General features: G+C 42.1%; 2 protein-coding genes across 2 annotated transcripts; one reads left to right on the top strand and one right to left on the bottom strand.

Moving 5' to 3' along the window:
• Window positions 1-443: 443 nt before the first annotated feature.
• Window positions 444-3,458, bottom strand: LOC121624883 (tubulin alpha-1C chain). Its single transcript, XM_041962844.1, has 4 exons — window positions 3,357-3,458; window positions 1,849-2,071; window positions 1,590-1,738; window positions 444-1,492 (listed from the first exon to the last, which is right to left on the bottom strand). The coding sequence occupies exons 1-4, from the start codon at window positions 3,357-3,359 to the stop codon at window positions 518-520; spliced, it is 1,350 nt and encodes a 449-aa protein (XP_041818778.1). The 5' UTR covers window positions 3,360-3,458; the 3' UTR covers window positions 444-517.
• Window positions 3,459-6,879: 3,421 nt separating this feature from the next.
• Window positions 6,880-18,068, top strand: LOC121624892 (serine/threonine-protein kinase 35-like). Its single transcript, XM_041962857.1, has 3 exons — window positions 6,880-7,478; window positions 8,837-9,578; window positions 14,879-18,068. The coding sequence occupies exons 1-2, from the start codon at window positions 6,986-6,988 to the stop codon at window positions 9,553-9,555; spliced, it is 1,212 nt and encodes a 403-aa protein (XP_041818791.1). The 5' UTR covers window positions 6,880-6,985; the 3' UTR covers window positions 9,556-9,578; window positions 14,879-18,068.
• The last annotated feature ends 1,242 nt before the right edge of the window (window positions 18,069-19,310 follow it).

Here is a 19,310-nt window from a genome sequence, read left to right as displayed (position 1 = left end):
GTCATTTGGTAGGTAACGTTCAGGTAATTTGAAATTTACAGTGGTTTGTCATTTCAGCCTGGTGTGGAGTTCAAACATCTGTTGAACTCCACTGCCCCCAAGTGACTAAAGTGAGCTGAGCAGCAAGACCATCTACAGTCAGAACATTTTAGATCTGAGTGAGAGCCAAGTTAATATCAACTGATCTAAGGCAGATATGTTATTTAAAGATGTTTATCTGTGGCTTGGAGTGCAATGTTAGCAGAGTAACTGTCCTTTTACAACAAGGTATTACTAAAACTAAAGCCATGTGAAACTACACAAACCAGTTTGATACTGCCCAAGATAGCAGCTGCCCTTAGCATTAAACTACAGAAACAGACGATTCTGCACTTCTATTTAAAATGCTCTCAAATAGTACTTCTGCCCTATGGAAAAAGTATTCAAGTAAACAGTACTGCAGTCAATGAACAAACTTTATTTTTTAACATAACAACAGGCACAGATCAGAGATCAATACATTGGAATGCATGCCTACTCAATACTCCTCTCCTTCATCATCCTCTCCAACACTATCAGCTCCAACCTCCTCATAATCCTTCTCCAGAGCTGCCATGTCCTCTCTGGCCTCGGAGAACTCTCCCTCCTCCATACCCTCACCCACATACCAGTGAACAAAGGCACGCTTAGCGTACATCAGATCAAACTTGTGGTCAAGCCGAGCCCAGGCCTCTGCAATAGCAGTGGTGTTGCTCAGCATGCACACAGCCCTCTGGACCTTGGCCAGGTCTCCACCAGGAACTACAGTGGGTGGCTGGTAGTTGATGCCAACCTTGAAACCAGTGGGGCACCAGTCCACAAACTGGATGGTGCGCTTGGTCTTGATGGTGGCAATGGCAGCATTCACATCTTTGGGCACCACATCACCACGATACAAAAGGCAACAAGCCATGTATTTGCCGTGGCGAGGGTCACATTTCACCATCTGATTGGCTGGCTCAAAGCAGGCGCTAGTGATTTCTGACACCGTTAATTGCTCATGGTAAGCCTTCTCAGCAGAGATGACAGGGGCATAGGTGGCCAGAGGGAAGTGGATACGGGGATATGGCACCAAGTTGGTCTGGAACTCTGTCAGATCAACATTGAGGGCACCATCAAAACGAAGGGAAGCAGTGATGGAGGACACAATCTGACTGATCAACCTGTTCAGGTTGGTGTAAGTGGGACGCTCGATGTCGAGGTTCCTACGGCAGATATCGTAGATGGCCTCGTTGTCCACCATGAAGGCACAGTCAGAGTGCTCCAGGGTGGTGTGGGTGGTCAGGATGGCGTTGTAGGGCTCCACCACAGCGGTGGACACCTGTGGAGCTGGGTAGATGGAGAACTCAAGCTTGGACTTCTTGCCGTAGTCCACAGACAGACGCTCCATCAGCAGGGAGGTGAAACCAGAGCCGGTGCCACCTCCGAAGCTGTGGAAGACCAGGAAGCCCTGAAGGCCAGTGCACTGGTCAGCCTGAGGACAGAGAGGGAGACACAATGATCACACATCAGATACAGTTCTGTCTTTTCATTTCATATTCAGGACCAAAAGCTGCTCTGAATGTACCCACCAGTTTGCGGATCCTCTCCAGCACCAGGTCGATGATCTCTTTGCCAATGGTGTAGTGTCCACGGGCGTAGTTATTGGCAGCATCCTCCTTCCCAGTGATCAGCTGCTCAGGGTGGAACAGCTGGCGGTAGGTCCCAGTGCGCACCTCATCTAAGGGGAAGTACCGTACATTATAGGCGGGTTTGACTGACAGGGGGATTTTTAAGAAGATCTCCCCTCCACCCTTAATATTTATGATAATTTATATTTCATGAGTTTACCAATGACAGTTGGCTCCAGATCCACAAAAACAGCTCTGGGGACGTGCTTTCCAGCTCCAGTCTCACTGAAGAAGGTGTTGAAGGAATCATCTCCTCCTCCGATGGTCTTGTCACTGGGCATCTGTCCGTCTGGCTGGATCCCATGTTCCAGACAGTAAAGCTCCCAGCAGGCATTGCCAATCTGGACACCAGCCTGACCCACGTGCACTGAGATACACTCACGCTGTGGAAAGAGGTGGAAGAAAGTTTAGGAATTATAAAAACACACTTGGCTGGCTGAAAAGCTATCTTTAAAAGCTCTTGTAACATCTGTAACAAACTTAATTTGACACTGAAGGCTACTCATCACATGGTGAGAACTTCTCTACAGCCAAAGTAATATCTATGGAGGAGGCTTTTAAAAAAAAAGGCTCTTTGTAAAGAACCAGATCATCATGACTGAGGTCACCTGATGACATGTTGCACATTCAGCTATGGATTTGCATAACAGAAAACCCCTTAATAAAAAAATAATCACAAAGAGGCTGATTATTCAGGCATACAGTGCGCTTAAGGAAGAACATCATGTGTTGTTAGTATGTATTATGTATATAATTTGTACTGCTTGTTATTTTGATATTTTATTATGTATAGTTTGTTCTTTATAGTCCTATTTCACAAATTTTCACTTTTTTCACTGTGTGTAATGCTTACAGTCATGGTACACTTTATCTTCTTCACACTGCCATTTACTGTAGAGATTCTTTTGTGCAATACTTTTCAAAACTACTTTTTGCTATTTTATTATTATGTATATAATTTTTTACTGCTCGTTATTTTGATATTTTATTAGGTATAGTTTGTTCTTTGTAGTCTTATTTCACTGTGTGTAATGCCGCTGCATTGCAATGCCCCAGCTTGCGATAAATAAAGTATATCTATCTATCTATCTATCTATCTACCTACCTATCGAGAGCAAAAACTTCTGTGGTGGAACAACAAACACAGCTGTAACGTTAGCTAAAGATTTACACACAAAAGCAGAGGGCCAACAAAACGTGAGAGATTCAGTTCAAAAGGCCCAGCGGGCTTTGAGTGAATAGGCTTGAAAAGCCTGTGGTTGCAGTTTCATAAAGGCCAGGCCGCTTCAAACAGGAATGTTTCAGGCTGAAAGCACATTGACCTCCGCCAACTGGGTCGATGCGCAGACACGAAAACCGGAAATTGGCAGCTCAGACTGAACTTCAGTTTGGGCTGTACCCTGTCGATTTTACTTACACTAACATTACCAAAGTTACAGTTAAAACGACCCACTGAAGGTGGAGTTTGGTGAAGTCTTTCAACTCAAACGTTTTATGTTTATTTTAAACAAAGCGCAAATGTAGACCGTTATTGGTGCTTATTTAAATTAATAACGGTTAAACTGTGTAATAGTTAAACTGCGCTGCCGCCTGATGACACACTTCAGAGTTTTTAATTTACTTGAATCAACACGAAGAGTGAGGAAAAGGTTTCGTTTTCATACTCACCATGTTTCCTGAAACTGTGAAGTCTGTCGGGGTTGAGATTAAGAAGAGGAACTGGCTAAGTTAGCTCTTACCGCTTGGCCTTTATGAGTCCTGTGTAAGAAGTAACTGACGATTGTCGCTGGGCAGGGTGCTTTTATACTCTCTGACCCGGCGGGAAAATGCTGTTGAATCCGATTGGTTTTGGGGATCACATGGGTGGAATCCTATTGGTTAAGATGAACTGCCATATTTGCCACGAGCGCTGCTGGAAGTAGGGCGACCAGACAGGAAGTGAGTGCTTTTTTTTTTCAATAAAACTTTATTGAATGCCGAACAGAACAATACAGTTCAACAGAAAAAGGTTTTGCCAGGGGGGCACATAGAAGTAAAAACAATCTACAGCATAATATTAAGAAGATTACACAAATGCACAGTCTTAACAGCCTTGGTGTTGGTTGAGTACTTAAGGGTCTGAATATACTGTTTGGTTTAATTCTGAAAAAAAAAATAAAACAGGAATTTTTATTTATATATCTGCATTTGTGCATATGAAATTTAGATAATAAAATGATAAGGTTGATTATATAATACTGTTTGCTTTTGGAGGGAATAAAAGAAGTGAAACCAAACAATACATTTTCAAAACAAAGAGTAAAACTATTCTCAATAAATGTAGAAATAAAATGACAAACATCTTTCCAGAAATTATTTGAAACAGGGCAAGACCAAAATAAATGAAAATGATCTTCAGGGCGTTGTGAACAGAAAGAGCAGTTGGTATCTATATGTTTTCTAAAACGTTGTAAAAGAAATATTTTAGATGGGTACATTTTATGAATTAATTTAAAAGATACTTCTTTTATTTTGTTGTTAAACATATATTTGGTTGGTAAGATCCAGATTTTTTTCCAATCAAGGTTAGGTAATAAATTATTCCAGTAAAATGTCATATAAGGAAGAGACACTATGTCCCTTTGAAACAAAGTACGTATAACACGATTGCTGTTACGTGTCGTCGGGAAACAAATCCTGCCTACTTCGCTCTTTGATGGATCCAGAGGCAAAGGGGCTGGTATCTGGTTCACTGAGCTTCTAAATAATAAAGAGACACCAACAGGAATTGCCTTAATAATTATGTTAAATTCCTCAGCAGGGATTGAGATATTGTATTTTAAAATAAAATCTTCGTAAGTAAGTAATAAACCGTTGGAATCAAACAGCTGGTGAACCAGTAGTATATTATGAGAAAACCAGGCAGGGTAAAATAAGGATTTGTTTCTATGTGTTATGTCTTTGTTGTTCCATATGTAATATCTGTGTGCAGAGAAGTTGTGTTTATATATTAGGGACGAGTGCTTTTTAAAGAGATTTCACTCTTTTGTTTTGCCTCACCTCTATCATCATCACATCAGTTTCTTCACTGAGTCTATAAATACTTTCTTTTTCAGATAGATACTTGTCCTTTCCATGTTCTGCAATTCATGGCAAATATTGTACTTTTTACTCTACTACATTTATTAGGTTGTTACTTTGCAGATTTACATGATAAATCTGCAATCAACAAATAAATTGTAATGTATTTGTATAGGTTAAGATACAGTAAGATACAACTTTATTGATCCCTAGAGGAAATTCACACCCACCCAGCAGTATATAAAGTAATTAAAATCAACCCCACTTTTGCCAGCTACGATATTAAAGTCATGTAGACATTAATGCATTAATAATTGCAGTGCGATACAATAATATGCAGTACATTATTCTGAAAGGGGTCATTCTGCATGACGAGTCACTTTACTTTTGGTACTTTCAGTATATTTTGATGCTTATGCTACATAGTAATTAACTGTTTGAATGACCAACATTTAACAACAGATTATTTCTACATCGTGGTATTGCTACTTTTACCTAAATTAATGATCTGGATTCTTTGTCCACTACTCATACTCCAGTCCTTTACTTAAGTAAGAATACCAGCACAACAAAGTAAAAATACTCACACCATGAGTTCTGTCAATACAGCAAAAAGTGCTTAAAGTATCTAAGTGAATGTACACCCTCTACAGAAAATGGCCCCTGGGACTGATATTTCATTAAATGTGTATTATTTAATTTTAACAAGCCTACCGATACATCTGGTCAAGGTGGTCAAGTTTCACCTACTATGTATGACTTGAAATAAACTTAAATAACAAATCCATACAGTGTCCTAACATTCACATCACTTCAATCAGGTGACATACACGTAATTAGTTAAAGTATGAAAATTAACAAGGAATGAATAATCACAATTTTTTTTTTTTATCAACAATACACAATTCTACACTAGAAATACACTTTGTTATTTTCCAATGAATTTGGCGCGGCTGTGATTGAAGTAATGATTAATCTGCCCCCGCCTCTCCACCCAGCGTGCTCCAACATGTGACCTCGCGGAATAAGGACGCCCGCACGTGATCTACCATGCTTGACGAGAGTTGAGGGAAGAAACCATCTGTGGAAAACCGCTGGGGGTGGTATTAAACAAAGTACTGTAAAGCATTTCTGTAAGGTGGAAAAAATGTAGAAGTTAAATTTATTTGGTGCAGATAGTGTAACCAACCACCGTATGTTCACCAGAACAGTAATATCCTAGATTCTTTTTTTGGGGTCAAACGTGTTTTGGACCCCGTGTTTTTTCGCAATGGTACATCTGAACTCTGCAACCTCCTTTAAGTGGCGTCAAGCAGCCACGTGAACGCCAAAATAGGCCGGAAGTGTCGATATTTTTGCGATCAGCAATAAAAGTACTACATTGACTGTAGTACATTAAATGGATAAAGAAATATGAGTTGTTGAGAAGACAGGAACACGTATTTTAAATATGGCGTAATTGAAAGTGGGGTAAGTAAAATAATGTGGGTTATTTCTTTACACTATTTGTATTGTTAGGTGTATAACTATCTATAACTTATCTATATAATGTTAAATAAGATAAAAGAATAAAATTGATAATAATAGTAAAAGTAAGATAGAATAAGGATAAAAATGAAGACAATGCAGAAAATGAGATAGCAAATAAAAAAATGAACAATAATAAAATATAAGCAAAATACATAACATAGAATGCACAAAATCAAGTAAAATACAACAGTTTAAAATAAGTACAGCAATGCATAAGTACAAGGCAAAGCACAAAGGTTTTCAGGCCTGTATGAGGAAGCAATAGCTATTTGAAGGCTAGTGTGAAGCTAAACATATTTAGCGGGCCGACTTCTCTGATCTGTAATTGGTCTGTACAGTGTGGCTCTGGCCATGCAGAATTCCGATTAAAATCGTGTAATGAGCAAACGCTTTTTGCTCTTTTTTTCCCAAAGAAATATCACAGCGTCTGCCCAGTTTAACATACTCCACAAGAAACGCATTTAACATTACATATTTTATTTTGAAGGTCGTGACCGGAAGTTTGCTTACATATTCTCGTGAAGAAACGTATCTTTTCTTCCGCTTAGCCTCCTCCCCTGTATAGCCTGCGTTGTCGAACCAGTTTCTTGTCTGTTTTCTCCACTCAAATGAGGGAGAGTGAGGAACTGAAGGTGAACTGTTGACATTTACAACATGTGGACATTTTTGTACTTAATAATTGAATCGTGAAGGAATCACGCGGACATATGGATACAGTTGGTGGTGACAACTGGAGGAGACGCACAAGGAGCGCGCGAGCGTGCCGCAGACAACAAACCGGAGCACGAGCCGACGAGTCCAATGTGCTGCGGGGTCTCAGCGTGGGAAACACGGAAGAAGAGTGTGTCATGAAGGGGGACACCGGCCTCTTCAAGCAGGACAACCTGGAGCAGAGGGTCATGGCTCCCCGATACAACCTGCTACGGGAGGTGGGAAGGGGCACATACGGCGTGGTGTACGAGGCGGTGGCACGGAGGTCCGGTGCTAAAGTTGCCGTGAAGAAACTGCGATGCGACGCGCCGGAAAACGTGGAGCTGGCCCTGCAGGAGTTCTGGGCGCTGGCAAGTCTGGAGAAACGCCATCAAAACGTGGTGCAGCTGGAAGAGTGTGTGCTGCAGAAAAACGGGATGGCCCAGAAAATGAGTCATGGGAACAAACGGTCCAAACAGTACCTGCGGCTGGTGGAGACCTCACTCAAAGGTGAGCCCCTTTAGTCCTCCAGCGCCTCTCCACCAGCTGTTGGAGCTGAGTCACCTTAGCAGAGATGAGAGTGGAGTTAGTGCTGCATTTTGCTCTGGATTAATGCCGAATGGAAAAGGACTCACTGACACGTCAGAAACTTGTATGTTGTAGGGGGTCGGTCGGTATATCCGACCCAATATTAAATAGTAAGATTTTTCTAACCTAGTTTAGCTTAGGTTTAGTCACTGTGTATATTGATGTTGGGCTGCTTTTCAGTTAACTGATAATTAGGCTCATTTAACAGTTTCGGTTAGTGTTAAAGACAATTTCATCATACTGCTGACCAAGAGGAGGGGGTTTCATGTAGGCGGTTTTGCGTTTTGTTTTGCTGTTATTGTGCTGACCTGTAGCTGGATTTCAGTGGCCCAGTAGAAACATGAATGCTTGTGAGGTTTAGCTCGTAGGGTCAGCTTTGTCTCCCGAAATTCCCTTTTTGAGAAGGATTGTTGTTGTCGCCATGATGCAGACTGGGGGATGGGTAGATTTTGTGAGGGAGCTCCCGAGGCTCACACTCAGCAAAATGGAGTCTGCTGTGTTGGCTGCAGTCCCAGAGCTGTTTTACACATTCCTTAGACAATCAGTGCACTTTCCCCAAATCTACTTTCACCTTTTGCCTTATTTGTAAACCCTGCCTTCATGTTTTGTTCTGGTTTCCTTCAGCTTGTCTAGTACAGGTTTTGTTATGATAAATCACAGTATGGTAATATTGTGAAAGAGAGAATGATTGATCTCAACTATCACTCCAAACCACCAATGAGTGTGCCCTCACCCCCCTCCACACTAGTGCTACTTGATCTGTTCAAAGCTGTGAAATGTGCATCTCAGTTAATGGCCTGTGTGGAGTGGGTTTGGCAACACAAGTAGACATTTCATGAATAATGTGTGCAGCTCTCAATCGCTTGTTTTACAGCAGGTCATTAATGATGAATTCTTAACTCTAACATTCAGCATGACACACTGTTTTTGATGAAATCCTGACATGAATCCCAAAGCATGCTAGAGATGCCCCTGGTTCTTCAAAGTGTCACTAAGCCTGTTGAAATTCACCCACACATAACCCTTACGAGAAAGACCCTGATAATGAAAGGTAGGACACATCCAGTCAGACTGGAGACAGTCAGATAGTTAGCGATTGCAAATTCATGTTTTTAATGTAAACTTTGTTCATATACAGTTCAAATCCACCTTAAATCGAATACATCTTTAATTAAGAAACTTATGTTTTGCTTTAAGCAAGTATATATTCTCTGTTTGCACATGTCGCTGCTTGAAGCAGGGTGTATCAATGCATCACTGTGTGACTGACTTCGTTGCAGGTGAGCGAGTGCTTGGTCCTCCAGAGGAGCCTTGCTACCTCTGGTTCGTCATGGAGTTCTGTGAAGGCGGTGACCTCAACCAGTTCATCCTGTCTCGGCGGCCCAACTCACAAACCAACAACAGCTTTATGCTCCAGCTGACCAGCGCCGTTGCTTTCCTGCACGAAAACAACATCGTCCACAGAGACCTCAAACCCGACAACATCCTCATCTCCGAGAAGTCGGGGACTCCAGTTCTCAAGGTGGCCGACTTCGGCCTCAGTAAAGTTTGCGCAGGTTTAGGAGACACCAGTCATGGGAAAGAAGGCGAGGACAAGAACAAAAACGTCAATGTCAACAAGTTTTGGTTGTCATCGACATGTGGCTCAGACTTCTTTATGGCCCCAGAGGTGTGGGAGGGCCACTACACAGCCAAGGCTGACATATTTGCCCTAGGGATCATCATCTGGGCCATGTTGGAAAGAATTACGTTCATTGACGCTGAGTCGAAGCGGGAGCTGCTGGGTTCATACGTGAGACAAGGAGCAGACATTGTGCCGGTGGGTGAGGCGCTGCTAGAGAATCCAAAGATGGTACTGAGCATCCCACAGAAACGCAGGTCATGCATGTCTGACGGAGTGAAGAAGCTGCTGCAGGACATGCTCGCTGTCAACCCTCAGGACCGGCCCAATGCTTTCGAGCTGCAGGCCAGAATGGACAAGGTTATGTGTGCTGCATGACCCTCAACCAGATTGTTTTACAGGTACACAAGCCTTTATCTTTTTATATAAACACCCCGTGCCTTCTTTGGCCTTTTTAATGTGCTACCTTGTTTATGAATTGCTGCATCTCCAGTTGAGTGTGGGCATGGTGTTAGTATGTGGCAGTTCATAGTGCCTATAGAGCACGACAGCTGAAAGACCTAGAGCTGCTGTTTTTGATGAAGTATGTAACCTCATGTCTCTTGTCTCTGCTTAGTTACTCGTAAGTTTGACCGGGGAGCTTTTTAATTTGCCATAATATCTCATAATGACAAATGTCGGTTCAGCTGGTTCCTGTAAAATCAAACCAGGATAAACTCATACACCCGACCAAGCTAGCAAAACTGGAAGCTGACCCAGCCCTACCTGCAACATAGACGCTCTCCTGTAGCTGTTCATGAACAGATGTTTGTGGCATGTTGACAACCTGTGGAAAAATACAGGCAAAAAGATATTATTTCAAATTCAGAAAACCTATGTCCTTGATCATGTATTGTACCACTGACATGCAAGTTGTCCACATCCAGCTTATTATGAGAACGGCAGTATGTGACACGTCTAGCTAAGACATGTAGGGGACAAGGGGAAGATGACAAGTGCATTCAAGTAAAGGGACACATCATCCTGGAAATTGTCTTTTCGTGTGCCTTTGCCATTGGTTGAAGTTCTGTGTCATGTAGTTATCTGCAGTGGCTTTTAGTTCTCAGGGATTAAAGTGAAGTTCACAATGGCTTAAGTAGCAAATGTGTGGCGTTTAAATGCTCCACGGTCACGTCAGAGTCTTTGTCCTCCGGTCTGTCCAGGCCTATACTTTGATGGCTGTCAGCCAGATGCAGAACGTAACATTGGCAGTGGGAGGTGTTGTGATGTGTTCCATAAAGTTTACTGGTTAAGAGTTAGGGTGGGGTTGCCGTTATTCTCCTGTCCAGGATACATATTTTGTACCTGCAGTGACAGTCATCTGTGTATGTGCTCCTATACTGTAAGTCATCTCTCCTGGATAAGCGTGTCTGTTGTGCTGGAGCAAACAGGTCACGTCTTATGCAACCAAAACCCCATCCTCCCCCTGGCCCCGGGGCCACAGATCCATCAGCACACAAACGCCTGTGTTTTACAAGCGAGCATGTACAGTCTCCTCCCTCTGTTTTGATAGTTTGTTTTACTACATACGATGGTGAGCTCCTAGTTCCTCTACAGAGTTACCAGCATCGCTTTCTCGTGTGTGAGTGTGAGTGAAAGACATTGTATCATACATTATTCCTTTGTTTGCTCTTACGTCATGCGCATTGCTCATGTGGGGGGGATGGGTAGGAGTGCATATTATGTGAGCAGGGCAAGAGTAGGAGCTGCAAACACCCCAGCTGACCTTCTCTCTCCTGCTCTACTTTCTGCCTGTCAGTCTGCTGAAACCAACCCCCCTACCTCCCATTCATCCTGTCTTCCATCCCCCAGTCAGCTCCTGGCACGTTCAGCACTGAACACTGAACTACATATTTGTCTTGTGTATTGATGTCTTCAGTGAGCTTGGATAGGCAGGTATATTCACATGGTACACATTTTATTTTATGATGAAAACTTAGCTGTGTCAGCTCATCATAATTGGTAACACACATGCTGTGCTGTGTTAACCGTGTTCACACACCTTGTAAAAGAGTCTTGAACAGCACCTGAAAATAGTCATAATGCTATGCAACATGTTAGTGACACACACACACACACACACACACATATATATGTAGCATCAGCTGGATTCTTACTTTTAGCCAGTGGGGCAATCATCTTCATCACTTGACAAACGTTAGCAGCTGGCAGCAAATTAATCATCTGTAGTATAATAACACAAGTAACATGACAGGAGGTCTGTATGTGCACTCAGCCAAACATTGTTTGCTACAGTAAAAAAACACCACTCTCAAACACTCAAGATCGACTTGCTAACTGTTTGTTTTTCCTGTCTTTGCTACAGAAATAAAACGGTTTACAGCCTGTTACAAAAAACTGGTTTAGCTCTTCTAAAGCTAATTTCCCTCCTAATTTTTTTTTTATATAACTCACTTGTTTTAATTGTATTCAGGCTTAAAGTTCTGCATAATTATGGGTATGGCCACTTTGAGTGGTCACTAGCCACTAGGTTACAGCAACCGGGCGTCATTAGGCTCACTTCACCTCCACCCACGCTCCACCTCTTTGGCCATTTCTGGATTAGCCACGAGTTAGGTGGAGTCAGGCACTGCCAAGATACTGATGGCCGGAGCCACCACACTGAGTTTCACAATGGCTCCTCACAAACTTGTGGGTGATGTCACAGAGACTTGTTTTATATTAATGGATCTGACACAGTGACCATGTTAAGGCAAAAATCCTGTGTAGTCTGAATTCGGCATTAATCTCATGGATAATTGGACTCATTGTTTTGTTGTAGAGATACAGTGTTTGATTGTCAACCAGTAAACAATACATTGTAGAATATGAAGGTACACCAATGTGTAGAGATGCTCCAAGCTGATCCTAATCAGTACTGGGGCTGATCCAGGCATAATGTTATTTTAATGAATCGCTACAATAAAGCCAATCGGAAACGATCCCTTCTTTACTGTAACGTACTGTGTTTTGTCAGGCTCCACACTGCACAGCATGTTGCTTGTAGACAGTGTGAGTGTGTGAATGGATTTGTGCGCACTGCTGCAAGTGACTCTGGGTGCTCATTAGCAGCAGACAAAACACTCGGCCAGCAGCTTCTCATTTTTAGCTGGTGCTGACCGGCGCTCGATCGGTGGCAGATCATGTCAGCTCCCAACAGACCAACAATTCAACGTGCCCTCTGTCGGGTGTGTGTGCTCTGTACTGTGTTGGTACTCATCCAAAGATCCTTTGTGACCCTTTGTAACGTCGCTGTAAAATAAAAATGTGTGTCTGTAGTTCTAACAACAGAGTAAGACGTCTTCTCTGTAGCTGATCACGTCATGTCATTGTCAGGGGCCACACCCTCCCAGTTAATTTTTCATTGATATAATGTCAATTATTTCAGATGATAAATCTTTATAGTTTTGAACCAGGTCCAATTTGGATGGAGCAGCTTCTTAATCTGTCAGCCAAAGTTCTGTTCTAGGTAAAATTGACTAGTCAGCACCAGCCATGAGCACATGTTGTTTGTATGTGCTGGAGGATAAAGCTCTCAATCCCTGCCTGAACCTTTTTAAGTCGGTTATGTAACGGAGCATGTTGGCACAAACCATATTCGTGCCAAGCTGCTGCACATCGCAAAACACACCAGTTCCCTCACATGGTGCTGCAGGTCAGATTTAACAAAGGATTGTTTGTGCTAGAGGATTCACCAGAGGGTCCAGCTCCTCGCTGCTGCACAGTGGCCGATGATAATCCTCAACGCAGCGGTTACACACTGACATGCTGCGCAGACGTGTTGGCTGTGTTGATGTCGGGTGGGGCGCCGGACCTCCCAGGATATTTTTTGGCCAAGTGTTTGTGGCCATGGAGTCAGCTGTCCTGTCAGAGTGATTGACAGCAGGCCTGTGAACTCAGTAAAAACCTCCTGATGGTCCGTCCCGCCACACCCCAGGCGTCAGTCTCACCATGCTGAATAACCGCCTTTACTGGGTCTTATCACGTCAGCTTTATTTACAGTTCAAAGTTGCAGTATCCATATTCATTCAGTTATTCTGGCATCCTATGACATGTTTGTGTCTGTGCTGCTGTTTTGAACGTGTCTTTCTTGTGTGCATGTGTGTGGCGGGCGGCGGGCAGGGCGGTCTGCAGCGAGCAGTGCTGTAAAGAGTCAGAGACAGTTTGCTGCAGCAGTGTGGCATTGCTGCACTGACTCAGCACATCACTGTGTTTATAGACTGCTGCAAATTTCACATCCTCACTGCTGGGCAGTAAGACTGTGGCTCAAATCAGAGACAGAATATTAGCACGTCTCTCCAGATGTCTCTATGCCACACATTTTTTTCAGCCTGGCTGTTGGGTGAAATCCTCAAGGAGGTTTCAGTGTGTCCTCAAGGAAACAGAGCTGTCGACAGATGTTTTGCTAGGAAACAAAGATCTCTCAGGGGAGCTGCACTGAAGTATTCAAGCTAAAGATATCAATGAGTGACAAAGACACGTGGAAATCATCACTTACAGCTAACACAGGCTTCGTTATCCACTGCTAGCCGTTTGTTTGACCCTGACCAGGAGTGAGGTTAAAAATGCTTAATCTGTCAGAGGATTTTGGTCAAACGATCACTCAACTCAAAAGGTGTTAGTCTCTGTGAAGCAAGAATGTGCTCGTCACATTTCATAGCAATTTGTCTATGAGATTATGGAAAAACTGCAAAGTTTGCTTGCCAGTGATGGTGTAGTAATTGATTAATTTACTTGGTGATTGAAATAAGATATAGCTATCACAATTTAAAGCCTCTTTCCTTCACAGTCCTTTAACAAGCAATATAATCAATAACACATGATCCAAATCAAAGTGGCTAAACATAGACCTCCAGCTCTACAGGCCACATACTCCTGAGAAAGCTTCTTATCAAGGACACTGTCTGAAGTTACTGATGTCATACGATTTATTCTTTTGTACTGTAGTAGAATAAAGAAATGTGTTTTATCATCCGGCTCGATGTACAGTCTGGGTGATTTCTTTTGAGATCTCATTGAAAGTCCAAGTGTCCAAAATCAGGAAATAAATGATCTTGTGAAGAGCTGGGGTGAATCTCAGAGCTGCAGCTAAGTTGTTTTGGTCTGTAAATGTCAGGAGATAATGTAGAACACACTGCAGATTTCCCAAAGCAATGCTATCAAACCCTGTGTTTTGTCCAAGTGACACTCTAAAACCAAAAGACATTCAGCTGAATGTTACGTAAGACAAAAGCAGCAACGCTCTGTAACTATGAAGCTGAAACAAAAAAATGACTCGTGATGTTGGTGCTTGAGGAAAGGTCATGGGTCACCAGAAACATTACTGCTCATCTGACTGGTTGATGAGCCAAATGTTGCCCAGCACGTCTAGCTTGGTTCTGATTGACACAAGCTGTTTACAGACAATAGTCAGGATGTTTACATGCACGCAGAAAGCCTGCTCAGAGAAATCAGGTCACACAGGTAACCATACAACACATTTACATCCACTGTGGTAACCCAGAGGCTTTAATTAGCAGCACTCCAGCAACAGGCTTGCTCCTCTGTGGCCATCATGTCCTTCACTTGTAGACAAAATGTCACATCTCAGTTTTGTGCCTGTTGCTTTGAATTCACTTGTTGTTTAAAGACTAAAAGTAATTTTTCTTGTGTTTCTCGGCAGACTCGTGTTTCTGTCTGGAGCTGCTACACCAGTGAGGGTCTCCCTGTGTGAATCTGAAGACCGTGAAGATGAGGGAAACGCAAAGGAAAGCCGCTGAATGCTGTTCAGTCTCAATGTTGAAATTGAATTTTTTGCTTTCGTTCAACTTGTTTACAGTCAGTCTGTCAATTCTGATTGAGAATGTTTGCCGTGCCCTGAATATTATAATAAAGCAAGCAACATATTGTCTGCTGCTTAGTGGGAAGCTTGATTAAACAGACGTAGCTATGCCTCCATTAAAGAATAGAGGTCTGGAGAAATTCCCATCAGGAAACTCTGTGCCAAGGACACCAAGGACACCAAGGACACCAAGGACACCAAGGACACCAAGGACAGTGCAGTGTTTGACTCTAAAGTGAAGTTAGTTTACAGTGTGCATATATATATATATATGTGTGTGTGTGTGTGTTCACAGGGGTGATCGTCTCCAGTGGTCTGACACTTAAATTATATTTAATGAAATCAAAACACTGTGACACTGGAAACCTCTTCGAAAGCTTCAGTGAAGTCTGGTCCTGCATAAGATATTTCACTTTGCTGACAGACAGTCGTGTCTCCCATCTGTGATCTAGTAATCATCATTGCCATGTGTTGCCCCAGTCAGATTTGTCCCCCTTTTTCCTGTCGTTGGGTTTGAATTTCTCCAGACGTCTGCTGGTTTACATTCAGGTATGCTACAGAGGAGTCAGAGGGTTATATGTGTGAAATCCATAGTCGTGGTATGTGTCATTTTAGATTGTGATATCAGTATGTATCATGATAGTCGATTGTCTGGCAACTCCACTGAGACAATTCAGTCAATTAAGTACTTTCACAAATCCTGTAAACCCAGTACTGTCATGAAGTGGTCATGCCTAGATTCACAGCACTGCCTGCAATGTTCTGAAGTGACAGTTACCTGGTGTAAACAGTAGAGCAGAATTTGTAATGGTTGTCAAACTTTTAGAAAATCACAGTAACAACCCTATTAGCAGCTGGGTTTTGCTTTTCTTATTTTACTGTCTTATTGGAATTTTACAGCTTATATAGAATCTCAGTCGCACCAAAAAATCGCTCAACCTGCCCTTTCCACACACTGTCACCCTTTACTTCCACAGGCATTTCCACAGGTTTCAGTGGCGATGCAGCAGCGGCTATTAGAGTATTTTCAGGTTTAGTTGAGTTCCTCATGGTCGTGTTTGATATCGTTTTTGTTTCCATGAATGCAAAAACAAGGGAAGTAAAGCCCAGGTCAGATTTAAGCAGAATTAAGGTTTTGAAGCAGATTTTTGTGTTTTTAATTGTTATTTGTGTTCCGTCACTTTTTGGTTATAAAAAGTTTGCATTTTATTTACAACACTCTTTACAAACTGAAATGTGAAAACATCCCGTATCAATACGTTGTTGTGGTAAATTGTGTTGAAAAGAGAAACATGAACAGGCCCCAAACTGGACACATGGGATAGAGTGAATGTTCTCACACGTCCCATGCTTTTTTAACCTTTTGTCTTTGACTAGAAACCCAGTGTGTGTGGATAAGAAGTTATTTGGCGGTCTGTCATTTAAATTTGGCATCATGGACGCTTTGGTTTCCAGTGTAATCTAGTTCTTTATACCTATGGTGCCTTGGAATTGCTAGTCAGGTAAAACTTTGGCTCACGATCAGCTGCTTTATTTTCCTTTGGCTTGGCACTCCAAATATAATGTCAGGGTACATGCTCTCGAGGATTTTGTTTGATTTGAGATTTTATTTACAGTGTAATTATAGATGAGGAATGATACCTGTTATACATAATGTGTGCCCCCAAGAAAAATATGGTTTTCAGAAATTCTCTCGTGATCATTAGGAATAAGACATGAACCAGTATTTTTTACTGTGGACCATTTACTTGTTGATTAAAATCACATTTTAAAGGGAACTGAAGATTGTTAGAACAGCTGCCAACCAATGTTAAAGCAGCAAAGCTGTTATTTTGCAGGGTTTAGGGCCATTCTAGGTTCTAAACTGTGATGGATAGGATTTGTTTCTTGTTGAGAAGTGATCACTCTTAATGTAAAAATCACCCACAGGCCTTTGAGACGCATAATTGTGCCTGTGATCAGAAGTGGAATGTGAAAAAGAATGAGTCTCCAGACATTTTGAAACGTTTGTTCTATGAACCACAGCTGAATATTGTAACTGTTGATGTTTTTGCCCTTAAACTAAAGGTTCAAATGCAGAAGCTGAGAGTTTTCTCAAGTCATTCATATGTTGAACTGAACTGGGACCCTGAATGATTTAAGAGAATCCTGTTTCTTTTTAATTGTACTACCTCATGTTTCTGCACATTTTCACCTTTCCTTCACTGAGCCATTGTTTCATTTTCCCAACAAAGACATTCCTCAGTAAGCGACAGAACCTGGCACATTTCAGAGCGACAGCTTTCTGTTTCATGTCATCACAGTGTGTGTTGGCTGTGTGCAGTTTCCCTTTGATTGGAAATGCATCATATGGGTTTGGAACAAGCAACACAGCTTTTGACTTGTGGTTTACACACCTTAGCTCAACATGGGCCACGACGTACTTTGGTTAATGTTTTGAACTTCAATGAAAAATGTACCTCAGTTCCTCACCTTTGTTTCACTAATGTATGAACATTTGGTTGTGTGGGGTAGAAATGATAATCTTGAACCGAAGATAAGCTAATGGTAGAGCCAAGCTTGAGATGATCAGCTGACACACTGTTTTATTACAATTTATTCTGATTTCTGAGGAATAGCTTTTGTTTTACTTTAATTTAGATGAATGTATTTAAAATGTCAAAAGATTTAAGCAGCCCCTCAAAATATTCTCCTCCATGTCCATGCAGCTGCCTCTGGATGGTTTCCTGTGGAGTTGAATGTACCTGTAAATGTGTGCAGGGACAGGGTGTTCGACTAAATGACTAATAGGTCACTTGTTTTACATGCAACAGTCTTCTATGCAACTCTGCCTCCCTGGACAGACTGTGGAACAATCCGGGCCTGGCTGGTTTTGTTTTAGTCAGATGACTTGACCCTTTATTTCAACAGACTCTGCAGTCCTTGGTTGTACATGTTTCTAAAGCCATTTGCTTAAATTAAGACATGTTTTTTTGTTTTTTTTTATTGTTGAATTTGTACATATCAGGGCTCTGTTTCAATAAAGGTTGGAAATACCTCTAATCTCTGTGAATGTTTGTGTGACAGTGGTTGAAGTGTGTGTGTGGGAGGCTTGGAAGAGAATTGAATAAAGCTAGAGAGTAGGAAATCATAAGCATGTTGTTTCCAGATATGACAGTTGGCTGGGTGTGCCTGTGTACACCCTCCCCCTCCCCTGTGCCCACATGACCCGGGCAAATGGGAATAACTGACTGAATCATCAGCTTCAATGATGATTCTTCACACCTGTTTACTGATGCTTGTTCATTACTGCTGCCTTACTGCTAAAGAGACAAGCTGAAATATAAGTGAGGATGTGTAGGCCCTCACACATCATCAGAAATGTCTTAAATACATCTACAATCCAAGAATAAGGCCGTCATTGTTTTATATTTATATAGCAATGTGTTAGTCCAGCTCAATACTTCCTGATTTCCTTACTCTCATGTCGATCATATCGGAGCTATTGGAGTTACAAGATATGTAAAAAGGCATCCATGCCAACAACCAAATTGTAATTATCTGGAAAGCTGTGATACATCCGACTCAATGCGTCGACATCAACCAAAGGCCGTCACTCAGTGTAATCCAGCATTGAATGGATATGGCGTTATCTTGTCAGTGCACAACATTGTAGTCCTCATGTACCCAACTCTGTAATCATGAAGGATCGCAAGTCATCAAACTGGGAAGCTTTCATCATCCATCCCTTACGACATGAATCAGCCCCGAGTCCACTGCTTCCACCTGAAGATACAAATCTTTAATTAATAATCTGCAGCTGGCCACAAATCCACACATTTCATCTTTGAAAAAGGTTTATAGTTTCTTAAAACATCTGGCCACTGGAGTTTTTAGCAAACTCTACTGAAGTTGAAGGAAGTGGTGCATTTCTACAGGACTATTTTCAGTGGTGAAGTTAATCTACATTTGTTGCTGAAGTGAGTATTTGGGGCAGCAGGATGGTAAATGTGGGACTGAGTAAAAAATAAACTACAGAGTGTGTGTTCATGGTCATGAGTGCACACACTCACACATATACAAGGAGTACTGCCTCTGGGCTAGTTTGTTCTGGGTGGTCCTGTATTTTTGCCGCATGCGAAGCCACATGGATGCTATTTGTTGAATATGACTAAACTGGTTGACAGGGAGGTCTTTTTTTCAAGTGGAGTGAGTGAAACGATCCTCTGTATGGTTTCCTGTGCGGGTCAGTCACTAGTGCTCTGTCCTCCCGCTCTACTGATCTCATGTTGTG

This window comes from Chelmon rostratus, chromosome 2, assembly GCF_017976325.1.
Source record: "Chelmon rostratus isolate fCheRos1 chromosome 2, fCheRos1.pri, whole genome shotgun sequence".
In the NCBI taxonomy this organism is placed as follows: Eukaryota; Metazoa; Chordata; class Actinopteri; order Chaetodontiformes; family Chaetodontidae; genus Chelmon; species Chelmon rostratus.
Note: the sequence above shows the minus strand (reverse complement) of the source record. Positions and strands in the feature narration are given on the sequence as shown.

What these genes read in the sequence shown, in the direction of transcription:
- LOC121624883 (XM_041962844.1), bottom strand. An exon ending in TCTGGAGCCAACTGTCATTG is followed by an intron (nt 1,739 to 1,848) that starts GTAAACTCATGA and finishes ACTTCCCCTTAG; the next exon opens with ATGAGGTGCGCACTGGGACC. An exon ending in TGGAGAGGATCCGCAAACTG is followed by an intron (nt 1,493 to 1,589) that starts GTGGGTACATTC and finishes CTCTGTCCTCAG; the next exon opens with GCTGACCAGTGCACTGGCCT.
- LOC121624892 (XM_041962857.1), top strand. Translation starts at nt 6,986, where the DNA reads ATGGATACAGTTGGTGGTGACAACTGGAGGAGACGCACAAGGAGCGCG. An exon ending in GGTGGAGACCTCACTCAAAG is followed by an intron (nt 7,479 to 8,836) that starts GTGAGCCCCTTT and finishes ACTTCGTTGCAG; the next exon opens with GTGAGCGAGTGCTTGGTCCT.